This window comes from Cervus elaphus, chromosome 1, assembly GCF_910594005.1.
Source record: "Cervus elaphus chromosome 1, mCerEla1.1, whole genome shotgun sequence".
NCBI classification, from domain to species: domain Eukaryota; kingdom Metazoa; phylum Chordata; class Mammalia; order Artiodactyla; family Cervidae; genus Cervus; species Cervus elaphus.
In genome coordinates, this window is record NC_057815.1 from 32504340 (window position 1) to 32523416 (window position 19077).

Here is a 19077-nt window from a genome sequence, read left to right on the forward strand (position 1 = left end):
AGAGCAGTGGTTGCCAGGTTACCCTCTCCCCAGCTCAGATCAGAGCACTCCCTCCCTAACTGCCATGACAAGTGTTGTTTTAAAGTCGAAACCAAGGCAAACTTGATATAAATATAAAACACCACAACCTTTCTTGGGAAAGTGGTGAGTTCTGTCTCGCTGTAGTCCCTAATTTCCTCTTTCATCATTAGAAAGTCTAACACACAGAGGAATGAGGAAGCTGGCTCCTGTGGTATGCCAAGTTGGTGTTTCGAGTGCAGCCTTTGGATAGGGCCATCGGCAACGCCAATAAGGAAACATTCCTGAGGAGACTGAAGTGAGCCTAAGGCTCTCAGTGTTATGGCCTGTGCAGTATCTAACTGCGGAAAAACAGACCCGAGTTGCTTCAGCAAGGCTCTTAGCCAACTGGTTCTCCGTTTTAAAACTCAAACGTGTTAATAGGAAGAAAAATATTTTCTGACTAACCTTAACTTGAACTTCTTTGTCCTTCATGTCGTATCCCCAGATCCACCCTTCCCTCACTTTGTGGTCCCCCACAGAAGTTAAGGTTGACTTAAATAGGAATTAAGTACCTACTAGGTGTATGAGGCGCTTCATCCCTGAGACAATCCTTGACCACAGGACCCCGAGACTGATGTACAGAAATGAACTTACCCATGAATACATTAACATTATAAAATGTATAAAACATTATCAAGAAAAGGGAAGAAAAATATTCAGATATTTAAAGTCATATTTATGAAGGAAAATATTTTGTATCTCCTGCATTTCTTTATTATCAAAAGAAATCATAAAAAATCTATAATAATTTTAAGGAATAAAATAATAATAAAATGATTAGAGTTCCTATAAATATCACACCCAAGAGATAACCATCTTAGTAGTTTACAGTATATCCTTGTAAAATGCATATATACCTTTTAAAAAAACAAACAGTGATAAGAGAAAATTTCACATATTACAGTACGGGGAAGTCATTCTGGCTTATATACGAGTAAACTTGAACTTTGTACTAACTAAAACAGTCTGTGTGTACAGACATTGTATATCTGCTTTAACTATTAAAGAAAAGGGCAGAATGTGCAAAAGTAAAGAATATGCATGTTAAAAATAAAGATTAAATGCTTCCCTTCCTGGGACACCAAATACTAGTACCATTTAAATGATAAGACTCCTTTTCCAGGTGCTAAGGCTGTACTGACTCGCTATGTACATGCTGATCTGTTTTTTTTTTTAACTTGAAGGAATGTATTCTTGACTTGTTTGATGTTTTTTGCTCTGAAAATATACAAAACTGTGTTGAAAACCATGCTTCTCCAGAGAAGTTCTTCAGAGTTATCTGAGAGGCTCTTTGGGGGGCTATAAGTCCTTAGTTTGGCTCAAATAAAAGTACTTTCTATTTCTATTATATTGTTTATTGATTATTTTCCTTGACAACAGTTACTGGCAATTTTCCTATATATATGGCAAATACCATTAGTGGTCCTCCAATATCCGTTATGTTCTTTTCCTTAGTAATAATATTCCCAACTTTTAGTAAGGACACATGATTACCTAGAATTGTATGTTCTGTATTTTCATGGTCAGTGAATAGCAAGATCTGTAAGTGCAAAGATCTCAGTGCTGGTTCTGTTACCAGCTACATAACAATGTAAGGATAATCACTTCAACTTCATGTAGAAAGCAGTACTGCACAGTGATTTAAGTGCTGACGCAGTCCACAAATCCAATGCTTCTTAGCAATACTATCTCAATCAAGTTACTTATCCTCCTAAAATTTCTGAATGGAGACTAAAAATATCCCTTAATTCATTAGATTGTTGTAAAAATAATTAAAGGAGATAATGCACATGAAGAGTTTAGCACAGAGCAAGTAGTCAAAATAAGAGCTATTTTTACTGTTGCCGTTGTTGTTAGCTTTTGAAAAAAATACCTGCTTTATTAGATTAGGATGAGGATAAAAACTCACTTTATGAGTTATAGTGTCACAAAACCTAACCAGGGCACTAATCGTCAACCTTGGGATTTGTTGTCGTTGTTTAGTTGCCAAGTCATGTCTGACTCTTTTGCCACTCCATGGACTATAGCCCACCAGGCTCCTCTGCCCATGGGATTTTCCAGGCAAGAATACTGGAGTGGGTTACCATTTCCTTCTCCAGGGGATCTTCCTGATCCAGGGATTGAAACCATGTCTCCTGCATCGGCAGGCAGATTCTTTACTGCTGAGCCACTAGGAAAGCCCTTATTTACAGGGTCCTGTCATTATCTGCCAACACCACTCTCTCAAGCAGACTTCCCACATGGCTGCATTTCATCCCTCTGCATTGTAAGAATGAAATGCAGCCAAGCATTTTTTTTTTCTCTCTTTTAAGTGTCTCAACTTTTTTTCCACTCTCAGTTGAAAAGACCCACATCTAACTTTTGATCTACTCAATATATTTTCAGGGCTATATTTAAAAAAAAAAACTCAAAAAGTAAAAATTATGAAGGGTCAATAATTCCTAAGTTCACTAAAACAAACTCACTTGTACAATAAGCTGCAAACTCACCTTATTTAGTTACTCTGAGCATTAACTCTTAATTATTTTTACAGATTAGGTGTGGAACTATAATATTATAGTGGTTCCACATGTATTGTTCAGAGACCAATCTAAGGAACAATTAGACAGGAGAATTGGTCTGAGAGAAAGCTTTCCCCTCGGTTTAAAGGAATTAACTAAACTGCATGTTATTGAAATGTGCAGACACCTCAGAGATCCATGATGTTGACCTCATTCTTTGTTACATTATCAGAACACTCTGGCCTATAGCGCATCCCTATGACCTCCAGGCAGTTCTCATGGTCCCTTCCTCAGCCATGCAGGGCTCCATGAGAGCAAGCTACATGTACATGCACTCTTCATCTTATAGGATTTACCACCAATCAAAAACCTTCCTAGATTGAAGCCATTTGCAGCAGAATTTCTTTACTGTATCCTCAAGGTCAGCACAGTGTCTGGCACATAACAGATGCCCCATAAATAGGTATCCAATGTTTCTTGAGTCTATTCTTGCCAGAGGCAGATTTCACTTGCTGGGAGAGGAGAAAGCAGGCAGAAAGGCTAAGAGAGACAGGAGACTTGTGTATCTGGCTTTTAATCTCTGCAGGCTGCTGAAGTTACCACCAGCTACCAATTACTTCACCACTTTGATATATACAGACCTCCTCAAGACTGAGCCACAGCTCAGGGACACTAGTGTGAATCAACTGAAACAGCTAAGCGTGGGAAAACCCTCCTGGGCTGCAGTCTTGCCACCGAGCAAAGATAGTGTAAATCTAGACATGCCATTTTTTAACTTAATTACATCAGGTACTATAACATCTTATACTTTATAAGTTTTCTAAATAGAAATAAACACACATTTTGATGTATTGTTGTCTCTTCAGTGAGCTGACTACTTGATATAATCTCTTAGTACTTTCAGTCACACTTATGAGATGGGCGTGGTGAGGGTGATAGGTAGTTGTTTTCCAAAGATTTGTAAAATTTAAGATGCTTTTCACATTTTATTCTATTTATCATATATATATATACACACACACACATGTATGTATATACACAAATATATATTTCCTCCAAGATGTGAGAGCAGTAAGGGGAAATTTTTCACTTGCCAATCGTGATTTAAACTCTCAGCCATTTTTCTTCACTGCAGCTAGAACCACAGACTGTACCAGGCCTAAAAAGTCATACCCAAGTGAATACTTCCAGGAAAAAAACCTTTCCACAATCCAAAACGAAGTATAATTAACAGACTGGAATTTAAGTGGTAATTTTCACTTCTATTCCTGGATCTCAGAGAATTCCTGTAGCTCAGATCCCAAACTCACAGGATTGAAGAGGACACATGTAACGGAGTGATTATAGTCCACGACAGGGTTCAGGAGGGAGAAATCCCATCCTGCAGAGGGTACTGGGCAATGAAAAGAAGGTGAAACAGAGACTGAGAAATGGGAAGAAAAGCAAGGGACTGCAGAAACCTCTGGCTCCAGCCAGTGCAGACCATTAATTCCTTCATCAAGCATTTACAAGGGGCTATACAGACAGGAACCTTGTGACTAGGGCCTCCGTCTCCTTTAAGCCATAAATCCTACACCCTTCCCCTCATCTGCCTTCCCAGAGCCAGGTGGCATGTGCCCAGGATTCCTGCGTCCTTACCCCCAAGTCTGCCTTCCCATCTTGGCAGTGTTGGGCTTGAGGGCAGCAGAGCCCAGCCCCCAGCTGTCAGGGCAAGTCTACACCTTTCAGCAAACATTTACTGAATGTTCCACATAGTCCAGGAGCTACAGCAGGCCCTAGAGAGTCACAGAAAGGAGATGAACAGATTTTTACTTATTTTCTTCTAGTTGCTATGCACGTGCCCAGATGCCCAGAAGAAACTGAAATAATAACATAAGCAGTATTTTGTGTTCTACTTTTTCACAGAATAATGCCTCATACATATTTTTCTACCACTGCATCCATGAAAAGCTTGAGGTGCATACAAAACAACCAAGGTAGTTAGAAATATGGAACTAAAATATCACACTGGATGGGACATAATGATGTTTTCATAACTGTCCTTTGTAATGACTACATTCTTACTTAGATTTGAGAATTCCCACTCTTTTGCTTACAGGTAAAACTGCAATATCTGAGAGTATATGTGTTGTTTTTCCTCTAACATAACATAACATACGCTATGTTTTGTTTTTAAGTTGTTTCCAGCTTTGTGAAATGGAATTAAAGTGTGTACCTAAGGTTATTGAGAGGATTAATTAAACATATATAACATGTTTAATACAGTGCCTAGTATATAGTAAGAGACCAGTAAATGTTAGTTATTATTATTATTATTATCACAATAATAACTATTATTACCTAAAAAGGCAGCACTTAATAAATGTTGGTGTGGTCATCTTCTTTACCTCAATCTCCTACTAATGAGAAACATCCAAGAATTGGATGACTAGGTCAACAGCAAGTCATGTCTTCATAGGTATTGCCATATTGTTCACCAAAAAGATAGTACTCAACTTAGAATGCCACTAAAAACATGCAGAATGTATCCATTTCACTTCACCAAGTCTTTTCTGTTATTTTTAAAGGTGCAACACGGTATTATGAGTTTACTTCAATTTTCTTTTTTTAAATTACTGTTAGGGTGAACATTTTCCCATGTATTTTATATACTGTTTGGATATATTCCAAATAGTAGTATAAATGACTTATTTCTATGTTTTGTCTATTTAACAATTTGAATCTTGGTGTTTTCTTAAAAATTTGAATAAACTCTTCATATATTTGAATCATTATAATATGTAATGCAAATACTTCCCCAGTAAGGTGGAGTCAGAGAGTTCTGGTACCAATGAAGGAAGATCAGGGGAAGCTCAGTTCTACAGATGGGGCTACAATCTCCTGCACAGTGAACTCAGATAGTTCTATGCCATTAACGTCCACCTCTGGATACCTCTGGCCTTGCATGATACTGTAGTTCTATATTTCTAACTGTAGGATACTTCTTAGTTGTCTTGTAGACGGCTCAATGCTATCATAGATAGGCCTCAATCAGCAAACATTCCAAGCTTCCACATTTAACCCCTTCTCTTTTTGTCCTGGTCAAGAGATCTGGAGACTGTTTCTCAGTATAGTTAAAAAGGCCTCTGAGCATCTCTTGGGATTGTTGTACTTTCTCCCAAATAATACCCTTGATTGATATGTCACGTGTCTTGACTTTTGATTAGGAAAATATGATGATAAAAAATTGAGCAGAAGAGCCAAGTTGACATGTCATTGCAGGCCTTTTCTGCATGCCAGTATCTGCTACTAAAACTGAGGCATGCAAGATCATTAGCAGAGCAATCCGATGGAGACGCTATCCAGTGACAAATATTTAACAATGGGACTCAGGAATCAACCAGGGGAAAATAAAATACTAGCAATAATTGCCTCGAGCAGTGGGCTCAAGTGTCTGCTTTCCTTAAGTTATTTTTCTATTTTAATGGTGTCATTTAATTATTTATTATTTTTCAAAGCTTGTTTAGTAGTTAACAGTACTGATTTTGTTTTTGAATTGTGGCTTTTTCTGCTGATTTTCCAGTTAGGATATGAGTGCCATGAAATGTGTTTTAGGCTTCCTTCTAAGGCCTAGCCTAAGGGCCTTTGCCACCCAAGTGTAATTCCACTTCCCCCAAAGGTCAGCTGCCGTGGGCACCATGGGCTGCTATAGAGAAAATACAACAAGGCAAGCATCAGGTCAAATACAAAAAGTCAAAATTTCCTTGAATTTTAAAATAAATGACATTACTATTTCTAAAATCTATACTTCATGAACAGTTAGCAAGATGTTGATAACATCTTAAATGGAAGCTACCCTCCACATTATTTCCTAATTCTCCCCTCACTTCCCCCCCAAATATACTGGGTCCACTTAAGAAGTCCAATTCTCTCCAGAAACAAGAAACATTTCCAAGAACACACACTGAGTCCTCTTGAGAGTATGTGTTGAAAGCAAACTGCATGCAGTTCTAAAGCTCTCCTTTCCAAGGATGGGTGTGCCTGTGTATATTGCATGTGCCCATATGTGGGTACAAGCACGTGTGTGTGTGTGTGTGTGTGTGTGTGTGTGTGTACTGGGCTCAGGAGAGCACACTTCTGCAGTCTGAGGAAATGATAGAGCCTGTTTTTCTAATGGCAGATTATGATAGTATGAAATACACATACTCAAACTTCAAATATTCATTTCTCTCCACAGGAGTCATTTCTGGGGGCTGGGGATGGGTTTTGCCATATCTGGTGAAGACAGGGCTTTGGGCCCAGTGTATTCTAATTCCTTCTACAAAACCAGCAAGGGTTTCCCTATGTGAGGAGTACCTTCGGAGCTTTTTCTGTTGGAGTACTGGTGGGTGGGTAAGTGTGATGCCTGGAAGAAAGTGGCAACACAGAACTTAGATCACCAGCAAGTTGTTCACAAACAAAACGGCTTTCTAAATTCCAATCAATGCCACACTACTGGTCCGAGAGTGATACTTTGAATTTTCTTCCACAGTCCACTGGAGAAGGCCTTGGGTGGCTTTAATCCAGGACAGAGGAGACAGTCTTTAATTCATTCCAGGATGTATCCCATACTTCCCCAGAAGAAAAAATTGGTGACTTTACATCTCCGGCAATTATCTCCGGATTTCGTTCCCTGGTAACTTATCCCTCACCTATAACACCGCACAGTAAGGTCAAGGGTGAACGTCTGCAGCAACTCATTTTCCCCAAGCACCACAGACGAGGGGATCAAACCATTCTAGCCAGCCCAAGCGTCCCCAGTCCCAGCTAGGTTCACTCCACACCATTTGGCTAGTTCCTCGAAGTCCAACCCTTGAGGCGGGAAACACTTGGCCTTCAGTGAGGTGCCAGCCCCCACTGGGCCTCGCTGACGGCCCCCGTGGGTGGAGAGGGGAGGTTTCTCCAAGAGTGTGTGCGGCGACAGTGGATGACCCGGAGGGCTCTGCAAGCACGTGCGTCCGCGCCGGCCGAGACCGCGCTCCCCGCCGGGTCTCGCCTGCCCGCCCGGCCCACGCCACGCGGCGGCTTGGGGGACACCTGAGCGACCCGCCACCCGGCTCGGACGGACCCCCAGGCAGCGACTGCCGCCCACGTGTCGCGGTCGAGGGGCGGGGCAGCCGCGCGGGACCCACGCGGAGAGAAACGCGCCGAGGCGCCCGCCTGCTCGCCGAAGGGCAGGGGCGCGCCCCGCGCGGCGGGAGCGGAGCTCGCGGACCAGCCTGCCCGGGAGGCGGCGTCTGGAAAGAGCACCCGCCAGGCCTCCCGGGTTCTTCAGATTTCCCCCCTGCCGCGTCGCGCGTCCCGGGCGAAGGCTGCGCGTCCCCGAGCCTCAGACAGGTGCCCCGCGAAAGCTCCGCGCCCGCCCCCTCAACGTGCACCAGACTCGGGGGAACAAAAGAGTTAGCTCGGTACCTGATCCTCTCCTTCTCTGCTCTCTGAAGCGCCTCATTTCTTTCCAGCACCTGAAGGATCTTCCTGGCTTCTTCATCGTTTAGGAAACTGCAATCAAACCCCTGAGGAACTTTCGTCATTTTCTAGACTGTGTGTGCATTACCCTTAAGTTCCTGGGCGCCTCCTGTTACAATGGCATTTCTCAAGTTTCAGGTACTTGATTCCAGAGCCAATGAAGCCCGTCCCTTTGAAAATCTAAAATCACAAACCTAGGGAGCAGCCCACACCTACAGGACTAATTTTGATGACACCTTAATGACACATTGCTCTCAGCGTATCCAACCGAGATGCAAAATGAACCGCTGAGGGGGAGAGGGAGCCAATCTCATCCATCCCGAAGGGGCGGGCCGTTCCGCGCTCCTCCCTTTCCCTCCTCCACCCCCTATCAGACTTGTTTAACTAACAAGCCTGCACATAATTTAGCCCCGAAGTGGGGCGGAGGCTTGAGTGTTGGCTCCAGCGTCTTTATTTTAGCTGTTGTTGTTTGCCCACAAAACTTGAACTTGACTAGTAGGCGTGAAAAAGAGAGTTTCACGACTAATTCTCGTTTCTAATAAAGAGCCCATAGGAAATAGAATTGCGCTTAGGAGCTTTAGAACTGGCCAAAGGGTTATTCCTTTTAGAAAGACCCAGAAGGGTTGAACTTGTACAGCCACAAGGCTGAATTTAGTTTATCCTTGGAAATTAATTCTTTGCCGAGTCCCCACCTCTCGGATACCTGCAACTCATTATCTCACAAAGTCATTCTCAGACTTTAGAAAAATCAAAACCATTTATGGTTATTTCAGGAGAGGACATACCCAAAGCATGGTTAAAAAGCACCTGTTTGTAGTTTTCTATAAGATTTGATAATCTTCTTACTAAACAGTTTCAGGGAAGTAATAGAAGTGCCACTTTAAAACATCTAATCCTCTGACTAAAGTAAAATGTAATCCTATGAAACCACAGAAATAGTTTCCCTAGAAAGCATTATTCCAAGATACCATGGAAATTTCTAAATATATTCAAAAATATACATTTTTTAAATTGTCAAGTGTTTTTCAGAAAGCATTTTGTTTCTTTTGGCTTCACTTTGCACACAATAACCTCATCAGATCAACTTTATTGCCCTAAAGCCTTAATTTGGTCACTTCTTATGTAGTGGTGATGGTTACTAACATTTAAAATTTGCTTCCATGTGCATCATCCCTTTTCAAGGCAAAAACCATAATAAAGATTTTGTATCTGTAACAAAAACGTGTCAAAAATGGTTATTTATGTTTTGGCCTCAAGATCCTCTACTTACCTTGATCATTGTTATTTAAGATATGTCTAAGCAAGTAGCCATTTAAATAAATTTCCGTGGGTGTCTATGTGTTACTTCTATGAAGCAGGAACTAATTCAGTTCCCCAATGTTGTAGAACACACAGAACTCCTTTATAAATAATCTCTGCAATAATGATGGTTTAGGAATGTGTCTTCTTCATGATGTCCATATTTTCTCCTCTTTAGTGTGTTCATTTATTCAGCATACTTATGGAACTTTTAAAATGTAGACACAGGCTCTTTGTTCCTGGTGTAGCAATTAATTGATTTCCACCTACTATAAGAAAGCGCCATACACTGTGAATTTTGCAATGAGATCCTTATTTTGAATTTGCAGTCAATTTGAATTTCAATGTGGCTTAAATTGAAAGTGGGGAAAACTATCATTCACATATGACTTAAATCCCGTATGATTATACAGTGGAAGTGACAAATAGATTCAAGGGATTAGATCTGATAGAGTGCCTGAAGAACTATGAACAGAGGCTGTGATCAAAACCATCCCCAAGGGAAAAAAAAATGCAACAAGGCAAAATGTTTGTCTTAGGAGGCCTTACAAATAGCTGAGAAGTGAAGCAAAAGGCAAAGGAGGAAAGAAAAGATATACCCATCTGAATGTAGAGTTCCAAAGAACAGCAAGGTGAGAGAAAAAGGCCTTCTTAAGTAAACAATGCCTAAGAGGAATGAAATGCAAGAAAACAATAGAATGGGAAAAACTAGTGATCTCTTCAAGAAAATTAGAGATACCAAGGGAACATTTCATGCAAAGATGGGCAGAATAAAAAACAGAAAAGGCAAGGACCTAACAGAAGTAGAAGAGACTAAGAAGAATATACAGAATAACTATACAAAAAAGGTCTTAATGACCTGGACAACAGCGATGGTGTGGTCACTGACCTAGAACCAGACATCCTGGAGTGTGAAGTCAAGTGGGCCTTAGGAAGCGTTACTAAGGCCCAAACAAAGTGAGTGAAGGTGATAGAATTTCAGCTGGGCAGGAGAAGAAGGGGGCTACAGAAGATGAGATGGTTGGATGACATCATCAACAATGGATATGAATTTGAGTAAACTCCGGGAGATAGTGAAGGGTAGGGAAGCCTGGCATGCTGCTGCAGTCCACGGGGTTGCAATGAGTTGTACATGACTGAGCGAGTGAACAATAACATACACTGTGAAGAAATCCTTGTCTTTAGGAAGTTTATAATACAGTGAAGGACGTAACACAAATGGAAAAATGACTCCATATAAAGTAAGTCCTAGTACAGCACAGAAGGAAGAAGTTAGTTCCAACTGAATGCTTCAGATGGAGGAAATGGTATTTGAGTTACAACATGAAGGGTCATATTTCAGTAAGAAGAAATGGAGGGTAGTGGGGGAGATGTGTGACTCTATTCTGGGCTAGGGGAGCAGCGCACTGGATACCAGAAGTAGATCTAGGAACCTTCTCATAGGCCCTCAACTCTTTTGGCTAATGGCCAAAGTGAGTAAAAATTTGGAAGCTAGAAAAAACAGGGGCATATGCAGAGATTGGTAAATGATGTATTTTGGTTAGAGTATGCATTCTAAATAGGGACAATATTGTCCCTCGTGGAGCAATAATTGGTTCTTAGAGGGCAGAAACATCTTACTTTTAAAACGTAAAGTACAGAGACACCTACCCAGTTCATAAATAGACAGTATAGCTATAGCATTAAAATGTCATGAGAGGGAAGATTAAGAAAAAAGAAAACCTTAAAAGACCCCTTGGGGGACAATAATTGAAAAGGTTGAAAAGCCCCTGAGGTAGGACATGGGACATAGAGTAAATAAGGCTGAACCCCGATGATGACTGCCATACTGAAAAACCTGGACTCTACTGTGCAAGAAAGGAGTAGTCAGTGAAGGTTTTAAGGATGACAATGATGAAAGTTGGAAGTGAACCTTGGGGTGATGATTCTGGCAGCAGTCGGTAAGAAAAAGTAGAGAGAGATGGTGGCAAGAGGCCCTGTCGGATCAGAATGAGGATGCAGACCAAAGAGGAAGGGGGATCAGAACTAAGCAGTGGAAGTGGAAATAGGGAGAAGGATGGGAGTCCAAAGATAATGGTTGGACTTGGTAACTCATTAGATATTGGAGTTAAGAAAGAAAGAGGCACAAAGATGATGCAGGGTTTCACGGAAAGTATCTTAAAGGAGAGTAGTCTTTTTGATTATAGGGGAATCATAAGGCTTGTAAAAAAGATCAGGAGTTCAGTTTTAGACATAGAGTTTGGGCTACTTGCAATTTATCCATGTGGAGATACTGAGCAAAAGTGAAAAATGTGGGACTGGAAATTCTTGACACAGGGATGGAGAAGTAGATTTGGAAGTCATCTACTTAAAGATGATTGCCAAAATCCTGAGACTACATAAGATAGCCAGAGCAAAGGATAGACAGAGAGTAGGAGTTGTATTCAGAACCTTGAATGGCCACCATGAACATCAACACCCAGGCATGTTTCGGCCCTGGGTTATGGCATAAAGAGGCATATGATGGAGAAATGTTTATGTTGAGGTTTTATACTGAGAAATTTATAAGGCACTGAGGTTGCCTTGGAAGCCATACAGGCAGTTTCTATGGAACTATAAATTTAGTGCTTAGTAAATATATAGTAAAGTGAAAGTAATTCTCAATAGGTTGTTTCATGGGCTCAGCCAGCTCCAAACAGCTGTTTTCATCCTTAGTATCTGGTAAACCTGATAACCTCCTGCCCAGCCTCTCATCTAGAGAGGCCGATCAGTTTGGTTTTTTAATAGTAGCAGCTAGATAGATAGCAATGATCTTTTGAAATCTCTCATTGTAGCAATGATCTTTTGAAATCTCTCATTGTCTCCTGTTTTCTCCAATCTCTTGGCCAAATCTCCAGCAGAAGGCTTGGTTTTGTTTGTTTGTTTTTTCTCTTCACTGACACTTATTTCATCTAGCCAAGAGAAGTACTGATCACAAACTTGCTTAAATTTCTGAATTTTTGATACCTAAAGTCACTTATGCCTGCAGTAAGCCATTTAAAATCATTTCTGTAGATTTTAGGTAGGTTTTTCTCAGAGGTATCTTCTCTTTCAACAGACAGGCCTTTATCAGTAAACAAGAGATGGAAAACTCTGAGAAGGGAGTTACCAGGAGCTCACACAATTGTTCATTTCAGTTTTCACTATGCAATTTTCCAGCAAATAGTATTGCAATCTAGGTAGGAAATTCCCTTTTGGTTCATCCTGAATACACAATTACAGAACACAAATTAGAACAGTAGCTTAAGCTCTCTGAATGCTAGCTTTTGGGTTTTTTTTTCTTTTATAAAAACAAGGATAGTAATAGATCCAGCCTTATATGATTATCTAAAAAAATCGCTGCAAAAATATACATAAAGCAGGTAACAAAGTTGATGCTCAATAGATGATACCTATTAATAACGTTCACACACAGAGCTGCCTATAACTTTAAAAGTAACATTTTCTCTGACAACAAAAGTACTACCTATTTATTGGGGTTTGGGGAAAACTGAAAAATAAAAATAAGAATAAAACAAAATCTCAGCTTTTTTACTGCTAAATTGATGGAAGGATGCCGCTTAGTTCTGCAGCCACATGGGCTCACTAGCATCAATAGTTCCAAGTTGCGTCCTTAAGGCAGAGTGACAGAGGGAGATTTGGAGCTGGGGAAAAGATATAATTGGGGCTAGGAAGGTTGTAGGGAGAATGCCCACCACATGCTCAAGGCTTTCTAATGAAATAGTCTCATCAAGTCAAAAAGCATGGATCAAGGAATTCTAGACATTACTATACCTTCATGGATCACAGCCTGGTCATGGCAAAGGGGCTTGCATAACCTAATAAAGCTATGAGCCATGCCTTGCAGGGCCACCAAGACAGATGGGTTATAGTGAAGAGTTCTGACAAAACGTGGTCCACTGGAAGAGGGAATGACAAACCAGTATTCTTGAATTCCAGTATTTCAGAATTCAAGAATTCCAGTATTCTTGCCATGAGAAGCCCATGAACAGTATGAAAAGGCAAAAAGATAGACACTGAAGGTATGCCATCCAGGTTGGAAGATGTCCAATATGCTACTGGGGAAGAGCGGAGGGCAAGTACTAGTAACTCCAGAAAGACTGAAGTGACTAGGTCAAAGCAGGAATGACACTCAGCTGTGAATGTGTCTGGTGGTGAAAGTAAAGTCCAATCCTGTAAAGAACAATATTGCATAGGAAACTGGAATGTTAGGTCAGTGAATCAAAGGTAAATTGGACGTGGTCAAGCAGGAGATGACAAGAGTGAGTATCAGCGTCTTAGGAATCAGTGAACTAAAATGTACAGGAATGGGCAAATTTCATTCAGATGACCAGTATATCTACTACTGTGAACAAGAATCCCTTAGAAGAAAGGGAGTAGTCCTCATAGTGAACAGAAGAGTATGAAATGCAGTACTTGGGTGCAACCTCAAAAATGACAGAATGATAGGAGTTTGTTTCTCAGGCAAACCATTCAAAATCACAGCAATCCAAGTCTATGCCCCAGCCACTGATCCTGAAGAAGCTGAAGTTGAACGGTTCTCTGAAGACCTGCAAGGCCTTCTTGAACTAACAGCCAACAAGATGTCCTTTTCTTCATCAGAGATTGGAATGCAAAACGTAGGAAGTCAAGAGAGACCCAGAATAACAGGCAAGTTCAATCTTGGAGCACAAAGTGAAGAAGGGAAAAAGAGAGCAGAGTTTTGCCAAGAGAACACTGGTCATAGCAAACACCATCTTCCAAGAACACAAGAGATGACTCTACACATGGATGTCACCAAATGGTTAATATCGAAATCAAATTGATTATATTCTTTGCAGCTGAAGATGGAGAAGCTCTATACAGTCCGCAGAAACAAGACCTGGAGCTGACTGTGGTTTGGATCATCAGCTCCTTATTGCAAAATTCAGGCTTAAATTGAAGAAAGTAGGGAAAACCACTCAGCCATTCAGATAAGAATAAATCAAATCTTTATAATTATATGCTGGACGTGACAAATAGATTCAAGGGATTAGATCTGATAGACAAGAGTGCTTGAAGAACTATGGATAGAGGTTCCTAACAATATATAGGAGTCAGTGATCAAAACCATCCCCACAAAAAAGAAATACAAAAAGGCAAAGTGGTTGTCTGAGGAGGCTTTACAAATAGCTGAAAAAAGAAGAAAGGTGAAAGGCAAGGGGGAAAGGGAAAGATATACCCAACTGAATGCAGAGTTCCAGAAAAGAGCAAGGAGAGATAAGAAAGGCCTTCTTAAATGAACAATGCAAAGAAATTGAGGAAAGCAATAGAATGGAAAAGACTAGAGATCTCTTGAAGAAAACTGGAAATATCAAGGTAGCTTGTCCTGCAAAGATGGACAGAAACAGTAAGGGCCAAAGAAAAGCAGAAGAGATTAAGGAGAGGTGGCAAGAATACATAGGACTACACAAAAAAGGTCTTAATGACCTGGATAACCATGATGATGTGGTCACTGATTTAGAGCCAGGCATTCTGGAGTGTGAAGTCAAGTGGCCCTTAGGAAGCATTGCTACAAACAAAGCTAGTGGAGGTGATGGAATTCCAGCTGAGTTATTGCAAATCCTAAAAGATGATGCTGTTAAAGTGCTGCACTCATTATGCCAGCAAATTTGGAAAACTCAGCAGTGGCCACAGGAATGGAAAAGGGCAGTGTTCAATCCAATCCCCCAAAAAAGGCAATGCCAAAGAATGTTCAAACTACCACACAATTTCACTCATTTCACATGCTAGTGAGGTAATGCTCAAAATCCTTCAAGCTAGGCTTCAACAGTACATGAACCAAGCGCTTCCAGATGTACAAGACAGGTTTAGAATAGGCAATCATGTGCTTAGTTAGTTCCTCAATCATGTCAGACTCTTTGCGACCCTGTGAACTGCAGCCTGTCAGGCCCCTCTGTCCATGGGTAATCTCCAGGCAGGAATACTGGAGTGGATTTCCATGCCCTCCTCCAGGGAATCTTCCCAACCCAGGGATTAAATTCAGGTTTCCGGTATTGCAGCTGATTCTTTACCATCTGAGCCACAAGAAGCCAAGGAAGAATAGGCAGAGGAACCAGCGATCAAATTGCCAACATTTGTTGGATCATAGAGAAAATAAGCAAATTCCGAAAAAACTACTTCTGCTTCATTGACTATGCTAAACCCCTGACTGTGTGGATCACAGTAACTGTTAAAAATTCTTAACTGTTGACAGTTCATTATTGATGAACTGTCTTTTGAGAAACTTGTATGCAGGTCGAAAGCAAGTTAGAATTTTACATAGAGCAAAATGACTGGTTCAAAATTGGGAAAGAAGTATGTCAAGGCTGCATATCATCACTTGTTTAACTTATATGAAGAGTTGTTGTTGTCCAGTATCTAAGTCACATCTGACTCTTTGCAACCCCATGCACTGCAGCACACCAGGCTTTCCTGTGCTTCACCATCTCCCTGAGTTTGTTCAAACCCATGTCCACTGAGTCAGTGATGCCATCCAACCATCTCATCCGCTGCTGCCCCCTTCTCCTCTTGCGATCAATCACACTGTCTTCTTTATGGTCCAACTCTCACATCCATACATGACTTTGGGAAAAATTATAGCTTTGACTATATGGACCTTTGTTGGCAAAGTGATGTCTCTGCTTTTTAATACACTGTCTAGATTTTTCACAGCAGAGTACATCATGTGAAATGCCAGGCTGGAAGAATCACAAGCTGGAATCAAGTTTACTGGGAGATACACCAACAACCTCAGATATGTAAATGATAACCACTCTAATGGCAGAAAGTGAAGAGAAAATAAAGGGCCTGTTGATGAAGGTGAAAAAGGAGAGTGAAAAAGCTGGCTTGAAACTCAACATTAAAAAAAAATAAGGTCATGGCACCAGCTCCCATCACTTCATGGCAAACAGATAGGTAAAAAGTGGAAGCAGTGACAGATTTTATTTTCTTGTGCTCCAAAATCACTGCAGACGGTGACTGTAGCCATGAAATTCAAAGACACTTGCTTCTTGGAAGAAAAGCCATGACAAATCTAGACAGCATATTAAAAAGCAGAGACATCACTTTGCCAGCAAATGTCCATATAACCAAAGCTATGGTTTTTCCAGTAGTCATTTATGGATGTGAGATTTGGACCACAAAGAAGGTTGAGTGCCGAAGAACTGATGCTTTTGAATTGTGCTGGAGAAGACTCTGAGATTCCCTTGGACTTCAAGGAGGTCAAACCAGTCAATCCTAAAGAAAATCAACCCTGAATATTCATTGGAAGGACTAATATTGAAGCTGAAGCTCCAATACTTTGGCCACCTGATGCAAAGAGCTGACCCATTGGAAAAGACCCTGATGCTGGGAAAGATTAAGGGCAGGAGGAGAAGGTTAGACAGCATCACTGACTGAATGAACATGAATTTAAGCAAACTCCAGGAGACAGTGAAGGACAGGGAAGCCTGGCACGTTGCAGTTCATGGGGTGGCAAATTGTGGGACGCGACTTAGCGACTGGACAGTAACAACAATGTTTATGCATGCTCAGTTGCTCAGTCATGCCCGACTCTCTGTGACCCTGTGGTCTGTAGCCTGCCAGGCTTCTCTGTCCTTGGAATTCTCCAGGCAAGAATACTGGAGTGGGTTGCCATGCTCTCCTCCAGGGATTTTTCCTTTCCAGGGATGGAACCCACATTCTCTGCATTGCAGGTAAATTCTTTTAAACCCTGAGCCACTGGGGAAACTCAGCAACAATGACCATGTTCTAAAGATGATTTGCTTCTCCATCTACCCTAAGAAGGAATAAACGAATATCAGGTAGAGAGGCTGGGAAGTTATTTCGGTCATGGAAGTTCCCTCAGAAAAGAGAAGGAATGATTGTTCCCTCAAATATTGTTCATTATGTAAGAATATAAGAGTATGGAAAAATGAAAAAAAGTATAATTATCTATAGTCTAACTACTATTATTTTTTAAATATTATTTATTTACTTTCATTGGAGGATAACTACTTCACAATGTTTTAGTGGTCTCTGCTGTACATCAGTGTGAATCAGTCACAACTGTATATTTAATATTTTTATTTATATGTTTATTTATTCCCCCTTCATATATTTATATATTCACATAGTTGGTGATGGACAGGGAAACCTGGTGTGCTGCAGTCCATGGGATCGCAGAGTCAGACATGACTGAGCAACTGAAAATAACTGATATTTGTGCTTTCCATTTATATCTAATGTATGGTACTGTATTGAATAGTCTTCTATAATATCCCTTTACATGGCTGCATACAGCTACCTAGGACAAAGTGGTATCATGGCTCTTTGGGTAATAGAAACACAATGCAATGGCTGCTATCCAAAAGTCTACAAGCAATAAATGCTGGAGAGGGTGTGGAGAAAAGGGAACCCTCTTACACTGTTGGTGGGAATGCAAACTAATACAGCCACTATGGAGAACAGTGTGGAGATTCCTTAAAAAACTGGAAATAGAACTGCCATATGACCCAGCAATCCCACTTCTGGGCATACACACCGAGGAAACCAGATCTGAAAGAGACACGTGCACCCCAATGTTCATCAAAGCACTGTTTATAACAGCCAGGACATGGAAGCAACATAGATGCCCATCAGCAGATGAATGGATAAGGAAGCTGTGGTACATATACACCATGGAATATTACTCAGCCATTAAAAAGAATTCATTTGAATCAGTTCTAATGAGATGGATAAAACTGGAGCCCATTATACAGAGTGAAGTAAGCCAGAAAGATAAACACCAATACAGTATACTAACACACATATATGGAATTTTAAAAGATGGTAACGATAACCCTATATGCAAAACAGAAAAAGAGACACAGATGTACAGAACAGACTTTTGGACTCTGTGGGAGAAGGCGAGGGTGGGATGTAGAGAGAACAGCATTGAAACAAGTATACTATCAAGGGTGAAACAGATCACCAGCTCAGGTTGGATGCATGAGACAAGTGCTCGGGTCTGGTGCACTGGGAAGACCCAGAGGGATGGGATGGAGAGGGAGGCGGGAGGGGGGATTGGGAAGGGGAATACATGTAAATCCATGGCTGATTCATGTCAATGTATGACAAAAACCACTACAATATTGTAAAGTAATTAGCCTCCAACTAATAAAAATAAATGGAAAAAAGAAAAAGAAACACAATGCAAAATTTATAAAGACTCCAGGTGTATTTAAATAAGACCCCGAGACTTGCTGGGATTGGTAGCAGAAGTATGGTGCTGATTCCAAAGTATTATATAAGGCAAAGGGACAAGAACCTCCTGTTCTTAATTCAATATATGTGAGACCTAGGTCTCAAAATCTAGGTGAGAAAACCCAAAAGACCTGCCAAATCAAGACACGGAGCAACACACACATTTACTATTCATCTTAATCTTAAACATTCTGCCTCACCCCACATCCTTACGGACGGGACTTTCATTGTTCCCATCCCACCTGAAGGACAGTGGACAGGAGCAGGGGACTCTGAGATTGGTACAAACAGCTGCGACTCTGCCCAAAACTCAAAAGAGGTAAAACATATAACAGGAAATTATATGGATCTACTGTGATCCTGACAGCAACATCTGAGACATCTAGATCAACAAACAAAAAACAAAACAAAAAAACAAGACTGAATAATTTCCCTTTGACTATAGAAGTAGAAAAAATTCTGAAGAAAAATGCCAGTAAATCAAACATAGCAA

The 19077-nt window shown here is 40.8% G+C and overlaps 1 protein-coding gene across 2 annotated transcripts in view; it reads right to left on the bottom strand.

Moving 5' to 3' along the window:
- Positions 1-8302, bottom strand: part of EXPH5 (exophilin 5) — a 92833-nt gene extending 84531 nt beyond the window's left edge. For both annotated transcript variants that reach the window (XM_043898565.1, XM_043898555.1), the window contains exon 1: positions 7992-8302. In XM_043898565.1, the coding sequence (XP_043754500.1) occupies positions 7992-8110 (119 nt within the window). In that variant the 5' untranslated portion in view covers positions 8111-8302. The remainder of the gene's footprint in view (positions 1-7991) is intronic.
- Between the last annotated feature and the right edge of the window lie 10775 nt (positions 8303-19077).